General features: G+C 37.8%; 1 protein-coding gene across 1 annotated transcript; it reads left to right on the top strand.

Moving 5' to 3' along the window:
* The first annotated feature begins 3254 nt into the window (after nt 1-3254).
* Nucleotides 3255-7112, top strand: LOC117340003 (uncharacterized protein K02A2.6-like). Its single transcript, XM_033901749.1, has one exon. It carries the CDS (start codon nt 3255-3257, stop codon nt 7110-7112), a length of 3858 nt encoding a protein of 1285 aa, XP_033757640.1.
* Nucleotides 7113-10394: the final 3282 nt, after the last annotated feature.

The following is a 10394-nucleotide window of genomic DNA, read 5'->3' as shown; positions in this document are numbered from 1 at the left end:
ATTTATGTTTGGGATATCTTTAGCTATTTTCCACCATTTGCTAGAAGAAATATTTTTATCAGAGAGTGACTTCTGTAAATTTTCAATATATATATTTTTAGCTTGCCTTATTTTTGATATAGTTTCATTCCTAAGCTGCCTGTAGTTTTCCCAATGAGCCGGTAAATTACTCAATTTCGCTTTCCTATGTGCTCTATCCCTTCGTCTCATCAGTAATTTGATTTCAGATGACATCCATTTTTTATCGTTTGGTCTAACTGTAATATTTCTAAAAGGAATACATTCTAAGATTTGTTGATTGATAATGTTACATAAGTATTCGTTAAATTCATTAGTATTATGAGATTCAGCAATAGAAATCCAATCAGTTTCATCTATATTCCTATTCATTAGATCATAATTTGCATCCTGATATAAGAGTTGGTTTTTTTTAATATGTTTTTTGCTTAAAAATAGAATATGACATACTAAAATGTATTTGACAGTGATCACTACATTTTGGAGGAGTTACAGCTAGATTTTCAACAAGGTTAGTATTGTTACAAAGAATACCATCTAATGAGGTTGAAGTGGTAGATGTAACACGTGTAGGTTCATTGACATAATTGAGAAGGTTGTATTTTATCATAAGCCTACCAAGATGACTTTGAGTTTGTAAGTTCAACATATCCACATTTATATCACCAGTTATAATAATGTCAAGATTAGTATCTACAGCTCTTTCTATAATAAAATCAAGTGTTTCCCAGTGACGATCTGGCATTTCAGGCCTGTAAATACAACCTAGTAAAAATTTATGTGATTCAATGTGAACCTCTAACCATAAGAGTTCAATACCTTCGTATTCTAATCTAATCTTCTTTTAGTATCAATTGTATTTTTAAGATAAATTAAAACTCCACCTCCAGGGCCTGTTCTTCGGTCCAAGCGATCATGACAAAATGAATCAATTGAAATATCGGAATCAGCTATTTCTGGTGAAAGGTGTTGTTCAGCAAAAACCATAATTGTGCAAAATGCAAAAGGGCTTAACCTTTTGACAGCAAAGTCAGTGTTTTCCACAAATGAACTGTTATCCAGAAACATAGGCCCCACGTCTCTGTTGATTGATAAATGAAAACACTGAAATAATATCTATAGAATCATAGAAATGAACAAGGGGCCTATGGGCGTTAACGGTCATCTGACTCTACAGACCCTTCCACTATTGTGGTATACATACTCAGTAGCATGTTAGTGATATTGTTGGCAATGGCAGCCATCTTTGATTTCAGACTAACCGAAACAACACTTGGTCAGGACAATCTCAGGTAAGTTAGAGCAATTTGAGATTGACTTTGAAATAATTTCAGGAAAACCATGATTGCCCAATCAATCATCTTACAAAATGGTTAGATACCATCTACCATACTTAATATTGAACACACTGATAAGATGGTTCATTACACTGGAACACACTGATAAGATAGTTCATAACATTGGAACATACTAAGATAATTCATTACATTGGAACATACTGGTAAGATAGTTCATTACATTGGAACATATTGATAAGATGGTTCATTACATTGGAACACACTGATAAGATGGTTCATTACACTGGAACACAATTGTAAGATGGTTCATTACATTGGAACACACTGATAAGATGGTTCATTACATTGAAACACACTGATAAGATGGTTCATTACATTGGAACACACTGATATTAAAGATCGTTCAGTACATTGGGACGCGAACCGACTATGCGCATCTAGGGTTAGGGGGAGACCTTCATGTGAGATAGGTTGATTCAGTACTTTTTAAGAAATAAAGATATAAAATTCAAAATGGCCACTTTACTGCAATTGTATTAATCCGCAATTACGGAACAAATGAAATATACATTGTACTTGTAGATTTAATAATGTGCTTTGAAAGGAAAACGAAAAGAAGGAAAAAACTCAAAATCCACTTCCATTACAAGTTAATTGCATTAAATTAACCTGTCTGACTTTAACATCATAGTCCAAGACTGAAACATTAACTTTGTATTTCTCTTAACAATACGCTGGCCTAAGCTATACTGACAATACGAAGGGATAGTTACCTATCAGGCTACATATCTATTAACAATACGAAGGGATAGTTACCTATCAGGCTACATATCTTAACAATACGAAGGGATAGTTACCTATCAGGCTACATATCTATTAACAATACGAAGGGATAGTTACCTATCAGGCTACATATCTTAACAATACGAAGGGATAGTTACCTATCAGGCTACATATCTTAACAATACGAAGGGATAGTTACCTATCAGGCTACATATCTATTAACAATACGAAGGGATAGTTACCTATCAGGCTACATATCTTAACAATACGAAGGGATAGTTACCTATCAGGCTACATATCTATTAACAATACGAAGGGATAGTTACCTATCAGGCTACATATCTTAACAATACGAAGGGATAGTTACCTATCAGGCTACATATCTTAACAATACGAAGGGATAGTTACCTATCAGGCTACATATCTATTTTCTTACTTCAAAACATACTGGGAAATCAGTGGCTGCCAGACATGTTATCCCTGGCTCAACTTTCTATACACAGGGGATGTTTCAAACATCTATTTTTACAATTGATTGGTTGTTCCCTATAAGGAAGTTAGATCGTTGTACGAAATTACGCTATCGACCGTCTTCAAACTAAGACGTACATAAACACAAATAAACAACAGCTCCCCTGCGCAGTGATATGAATGCGCTCATCCGTTTACACACTTTTATGCTACTAAACATTTAAAATTTGTACAACTAAGAATGGAAAGGAATCCTCCTTGATTTGAAATGACAGTCATAGAAATTTATCTGAATACATACCGACAGTGTGCGAGATTGTGTACCCCAACTATATACGTACCAATTAATGGGCGACTACTAACTCAACTGTTATAATTTGACATTATTTTCATTTCAATATGTCCACTCATATTCTGACCAAAGAAGGAATTTCCATTCAGGTCATTATTTTGGACCAATCCGTGCAATTTTCGGCTGGAGCTTTCGGAGACCAATCCTGTAGTATCGTTCCGTACGATTGTAATTCCTATATATAATGTACAATCCGTAATATATATATAACCGGAACGGGAAATAAAGATATATACAGTATCATGGCTGAGCACATGTGTTGGCTGATTCTATCCGGGCCATCTGGTCCCAAATACACGACATAACATTACATTGGCGACGAGGATGGGATAATGGAACGTTTACCAGTATTTCCGGCATTCGATATCGACAGTGATAAAGGTAATGCAGGCCCGAAATGGGACCGATGGATAGGTCGGTTGGAAAACCTATTCGTGGCAATGGAAATCGACGAAGCAGAAGATGATGATAGAAAAAGGGCATTGCTTCTACATTACGTCGGAGAAAGAGTATATGATATATATCTGGCGGAGAAAACTCCTACCACAGGTACGTCTTATGCTGCTACGAAAAAAGTGTTTGAAGATTATTTCCGTCCTAGAAAAAATACGCAAATGGAGATCTACAAGTTTAGGTTGTGTAAACAAAAAGAGGGACAAACTTTAGATGAATATGTAACTGAATTACGTACGGTGGCAAGGGACTGTGATTTCACGGACTTAAACAAGGAAATTTTGTCACAGTTAATTCAGCATTGTCGTTCAAATCAACTCAGGCGGAGAGCACTGAGGGAACCGGAGAAGGGATTAGAGGACATAATCAAGCTAGGTAGAGCGATGGAACTGTCCGATACTCAAGCTCAGGCGATGGAAGGTCAGTCGGTAAACTACGTGTCTCAGAAGTCCAGGGGAGGTCGAGGAGCCCATCAAAACAACGGTAATGCTCGAGGAGGATATCGAGGCAGAGGTCAACAACGTCAAAATAATAACCGTTTGTGCTGGAACTGTGGAGGCAAGTTTCCACACAGAGATAGTCCATGTCCGGCAAGTGGTCGTGAATGTCACGGATGTAAGAAGAAAGGTCACTTTCGTAAAATGTGTAAAGAGAACAAGGACAAAGGTACAAAAGAACACAAGTATAAGAAAAAAGTGAACTCTGTAGACGCTGATATAAAGGAGGACAGTGATGATAGTTACTGTTATGGTGTGAGTCTTGCAGGTAAAGATAAACATGTCTACGCTGTGAAAGGCCCATTCATCAATGTAAACATAGAGGGGAGACAACTCAAACTCCTTGTGGACAGTGGAGCCTCAGTCAATATTCTCGACGAATCTGACTATAACTGTATAGGACAACCTGCTCTGGTGAGGTCCAAGACCCAAGGACGACTGGTTCCATATGGTAACAGTAGTACTCTCAAAGTACTAGGGACTTGTAACTTACGTGTTGAGACCAAGACAAAGTTTGACATCGTAGAGTTCTATGTTGTGAAAGGAAAGAATCTTGGCTCTATCCTGGGTTATCCTACAGCCAGCAAGCTGTCGCTGATCGAGATAAAAGTGAATCTGGTTCAACAGGAATCAAACAATGTAGAAGATGGATTTCCGCACCTCTTTAAAGGTATAGGAAAGCTCCGAAACAGACAAGTCAAGCTTCACATAGACCCAGATGTGCCTCCTGTAGCACAGAGGTCAAGGAAAACGCCGTTTCACCTTCGGGACAAAGTAAAGGCTGAAATTGACAAGTTGGTACAACAGGATATCATCGAAAGGGTTGAGGGTGAGCCAACACCTTGGATATCTCCTATAGTTACACCCCCCAAAAAGAATCCTGATGAAATTAGATTGTGTGTTGATATGAGGGAAGCCAACAAAGCCATATGTAGAGAACGACACCCCCTACCTACTATTGACGAGCTTATTGTAGACTTGAATGGTTCGGAAGTATTCAGTAAGTTAGATCTACGTAGTGGATACCATCAGTTGGAACTGGAACCAGGATCACGGTTTATTACAACGTTTAACACACATATGGGTATATACCGATATAAAAGGCTCAATTTCGGTATATCTTCAGCCTCGGAGGTATTTCAGGAAGCAATACGCCAAGTTATACAAAACATTGAAGGGGCGAGGAACATCTCGGACGACATTCTTGTATATGGTCGGAATAGGAAGGATCATGATATAGCTTTACAAAAAGTACTTCAAAGGCTGAGTGACAGTGGTCTTACTTTAAATGGTCCAAAGTGTGAGTTCAGAAAGGACAAGATAACATTCTTTGGTGTTGTATTTGGAGCACAGGGTATTTCACCAGACTCTGAGAAAGTCAGAGCAGTAGAAGAATTCGAGAGACCCCAGAGTGTCAAAGAACTGCGAAGTTTCCTTGGAATGGCAAACTACTGTGCGAGATTTATTAAAGGATATGCTGATATCTGTGAACCACTGAGAGAACTTACACATAAAGATACACAATGGATCTGGAATGAGAAGCATGAGAAAGCTTTTGTTGCGCTGAAGCAAAGCCTCTCTAGTGACACTGTCATGGCATATTATAATCCAAACAAGCCCGTAGAGGTCCGAGTCGATGCTAGTCCCATAGGACTAGGAGCAGTATTAGTACAGGACAGAATAGTGTGTTATGCGAGTCGTGCACTTACTTCAGTTGAGTCTCGTTACAGCCAGGTCGAGAGAGAGGCGCTTGCAGTTGTATGGGCGTGTGAACACTTTGACCTATATTTACGAGGACTGTCAAAATTCACTGTGATCACTGATCACAAACCGCTTGAAAAGATTTGGCAAAAGGCTAAGCTACCCAGTCTCCGAATTGAGAGATGGAATCTACGGCTACAACCTTACAAGTTTAAAATCAAATATGAACCTGGTGATAGTAATATAGCTGATTACATGTCAAGACACCCTATTAAAGGTAAACCTCTGAAACAAAGTTCACAGGAACAGAAGATAGCTGAAGAATATGTCAACTTCATCATGACTGAAGCTATACCAAAAGCCATATCACTGGACGAGATAAGGGAGGCAACTCGTGAAAGTCCAACATTACAAAAGGCTATAGAGTATACCAGGACAGGGAGATGGTATGAAATGAAGCTACTGGGATTGGACGATAGGTATGACATTGAAGAGTTGACAGCACTACGAGCAGTTAGGGATGAACTAACAGTACACTCGGATAACATATTACTGAGAGACTTGAGAATTGTGATACCCGTCACGTTAAGAGATCGAGCTATAAATGTTGCACACGAAGGTCACCAAGGAATCGCTAAGACTAAGACATTCCTCCGCTCAAAGGTATGGTTCCCAGGAATTGACGCCAGGGTAGAGACATTGGTTAAGGATTGTATGGCCTGTCAGATCCTAACACCCGAAAAGAAAAGTATGGAATCATTGAAAATGTCTGAACTTCCCACAGGACCCTGGGAAAATATAAGTATGGATTTTTGTGGGCCCTTGCCTACAGGGGAGTATCTATTGGTCGTTATAGATGAATACTCTCGCTATCCAATAGTAGAAATAACACGTTCTGTGTCAGCGAATGTGACCATTCCAGTACTTGACAAAGTAATTAGTCTTTTCGGAACACCTAAGATAGTTAAAAGTGACAATGGAAGTCCGTTCAACTCTGAACAGTTCCGGTGCTATGCTGGAACTATGGGGTTCGATCACAGAAGAATTACTCCACGATGGCCTCGGGCCAACGCCCAGGCTGAAGCTTTTAATAAGCCACTCATGAAAGTTGTACGCGCTGCTACACTTGAAAACAGGAACTGGAAACAGGAGATGTATAAGTTCCTACGTCAATATCGTGCCACACCACATGTTACTACAGGAAGAACACCTTACTATCTGATCTTCGGACGGGAACCAAAGACAAAACTGCCCAGTACACCAAACTATGAAAGAACATCAGCAACAGATCTGTATGTGAGAGAAAGGGATAGCGACAGAAAGTTTGGTATGAGATCCTATGCTGACAACAGGAATTGTAGTAATAACAAAGAGATATCTGTTGGTGATACAGTACTAGTCAGGAATGACGAAAAGGGAAACAAACTTTCACCTGCATATAAACCAAAACCTGAGACTGTAATTGCTAAAAAAAGGTCCAATGATAACAGTTACAGGAAATGTGACCAGGAACTCATCTCGAATGAAGAGGGTGAATGATGATCTTAAAGGAAAAGTATATACGGATGTCACAGAATTTGTGGAGGAGGAGATTCCATGGCCGTCTGTGTCATCACAAGCGTCACCTGAAAGGAAATCATCTGACGTGTCTAGGTCTAGTCAAGGTCAAAAGCCTAATATGTCACCACAGACTGCGAAAGCTCAAGCTGATAATGGTCAAGGTCAAGTTCGTGGTCAGAACAGAAGGAGCACAAGGGAGAAGAAACCCCACTCAAGATTTAAAGATTATGTGTTATATTAAATGGCCATGCTGTGCTTAGGGGCATAATAATCCCCGCTGGTCATTAAGACTCCAGAGTCTTTGTTTATGATAATTGAAATCCGTTCGTTATTGTTAACACGCTATGTTGTGAGAGAAAAAAACCCAGCCAGATACAATGTTGAAAAGTCTTATGATTTATTGGACATTGCATAATACAGACATTTATCAAAGACATTGTTCTAGTCAATTCATCTAGTCATAAGTAAACTTTATTAATTATCACATTGTAAATTGCATTAGTTATCTCCAATTTATTTCAAGTATAAATTTATAAATCTAAAAACGGGAGAGATGTAGTATCGTTCCGTACGATTGTAATTCCTATATATAATGTACAATCCGTAATATATATATAACCGGAACGGGAAATAAAGATATATACAGTATCATGGCTGAGCACATGTGTTGGCTGATTCTATCCGGGCCATCTGGTCCCAAATACACGACATAACATTACAAATCCGAAACATAAACAAAATAATTTCCTTTGTCTTTGTAAATATTATAAAGCTATTGACGTAAACAACAAATAGATGTCATTAGGGAGTCTTTCTGACAATAAAGATAAATATTTGGCTACTTTGCTGATTAAATAAGAGTAAAAAACTCACGGCGAACCACGCTTTTATGCTGAGTGTTACAGTTGGCCCAACTTTATTAAGGATTCACAGTTCATGTACATTGTAGCATCTCGATAAATGTTGTAATGATAATTTTAACTATTTCTGAGCTAGATTTCGTACTTGTCTCAGTCAGATTGTTCTGTGAACAGAATGGCTCGTTATCTTGAAAATACCATTCCCTAACGGGGCATGACAGTGATGATGTGCAAATGCAAATCAATCCACAGTGAACATTTGATCGTCGACCTTTTGTGACCTATATACTTAGGTTACGGGGCAATGTCCATCCTTTCACAGCATACAAGACAGCATATGTACCAATTATATTGATATGAATTTTTTCACAGCTTGTTTAAGAGACCCATTATTATGTAGACAACATTCAGATAAACGCTTAGGCGTGAAAGACGCTTGTTCCTTATTTTAATTAGAATTATGTTGTAATGTAGAAGTTCTAGTCACATAATCCCAGCGTATTGAAATATAAGGACTAATTTCTATTTGATGCTATAAAGAAACTGACTGGTCTTTAGACAATTAAAGTATAATTTGTTGTCTTAAGACCAACTTAATACACTATAAAAAATCGACAAAAACTAGATTTAATCTTTCAGTGGCTTTATGTGGAGGGGCGGGCGTCCAATTTGAAATAATCGGTTATGACTCTTAACATGACACTTCGTTTTATCTACCTTGGCATGCTGGGAAAAATACAAGAGTCACGAGGTATATACTGATATAGGTAAAGTGGCGCAGTAAGCTAGTTAATTGAAAGCTGAAGATGAAGGTATGTGCAACGCTCATCCAAAGCTGTCGGAAAATATACAAGTTCTGTCCAAGATGGAGCCGAGACGCCTTATATCCCAGGTAAGTTTTGCACAGATAGGATTTTCATATCTTTTAGCGACATGAACGATTATTACCATATCCTCACCAAATGTCTCACTATAGTAAAATTAAAGTCTTTAAATCTTTGAGTTATCCGAATATTAAAGTAAATATACCCCTATATGTTTGGTATGAGGTTTGATATAAAGTTCGAGATACTGACCGACAGCCTATGTGACCCTTTGAATAGCTAACACTGTGATACCTAGGCCTTCACTTAACCATACGGCCAATGTGTTATATTATACTCGCAGATACAAAGTTTAAAACAACAGTCGCTCACTCTTACATAATCAGTGTTGACACGTCAAACAGGTGAATGTTATGAGTAGGCAGCACGCATTGAAATTTCACCTAGGAGCTATCTTCTCATGAATGTCTTAGACATTTTATAGCCTTTCATGAGCTTTCAATATGATATTGTGTAAATGATATGTTTATCAAATATTGAAACTATCTGATATATTTTAAGAAGGTATCTTATGTATTATTTGACTTTTGAACGATAGGTCCACATTCTGGTGGTGAACCTATATTTTAATTGTTACATGCCTTACTACAGTTAAATGCAGCCAAACTTCAAATCTTGTTACTTAAGTGCAATAACCAATCTTAAGTCATGAATATACAGTTTAATGAGATGTAGGGTGGTTAGAGGGTGTACAGTTAAATGAGATGTAAAGTGGTCAGGTGGTGTACAGTTAAATGAGATGTAGGGTGGTTAGGTGGTGTACAGTTAAATGAGATGTAGGATAGTTAGGTGGTGTACAATTAAATGAGATGTAGGGTGGTTAGATGGTGTACAGTTAAATGAGATTTAGTGTGGTTAGGGGTGTACAGTTAAATGAGATGTAGGGCGGTTAAGTGGTGTACAGTTAAATGAGATGTAGTGTGGTTAGGTGGTGTACAGTTAAATGAGACGTATGTTAAGTGGTGTACAGTTAAATGAGTGAAATCTCAGTGTCTGCCGCGTACTCGTAACATTCTACTGTTTTACGCTCCAACGCTGTGATTTCTTAAGAGCGACTTTCTATGTGTTTAAAATGTTTATCTGTGAGTCTTAAAGTAGACATTGTCCTGTTTGTTCTCTGGGGTTTTTTTTGTATCTGTTTATATCTCAAGTCTCACGATTAGATATATGGTGGTGTTAAAGGGTCGCACAGGTTGTCGCTCAGGTTTGAGAACTTAATGTCAAATCTTATACCAAACACGAGCGCATATTAAATCGAAAGTTCGGCTATTATGTTAGTGCAGTGGGGCATATAAATGAAATATATGAGGTCATTTTGAGGTTCATATAAACAGTAAATCAAGTGATATTTAATCAGATTAAAAATGACTATTCTGTTGCAATCAAACAGAAGTAACTTGACTAAATGTTAATATATATCATGACTATCCATAGGTATTGATTTTAACATTAAGTTTGTTAAGCTACCTGTTAATTTCGGCAAAACAGACATAAAAAGCATGTTTCATTAGAACAAA

This window comes from Pecten maximus, chromosome 1, assembly GCF_902652985.1.
Source record: "Pecten maximus chromosome 1, xPecMax1.1, whole genome shotgun sequence".
Taxonomy (NCBI): Eukaryota; Metazoa; Mollusca; class Bivalvia; order Pectinida; family Pectinidae; genus Pecten; species Pecten maximus.
The sequence above is the reverse complement of the archived record's forward strand: the minus strand, read 5'-3'. Positions and strand labels throughout refer to the sequence as shown.

Coding starts and splice junctions, on each gene's coding strand:
- LOC117340003 (XM_033901749.1), top strand. CDS start 3,255: ATGGAACGTTTACCAGTATTTCCGGCATTCGATATCGACAGTGATAAA.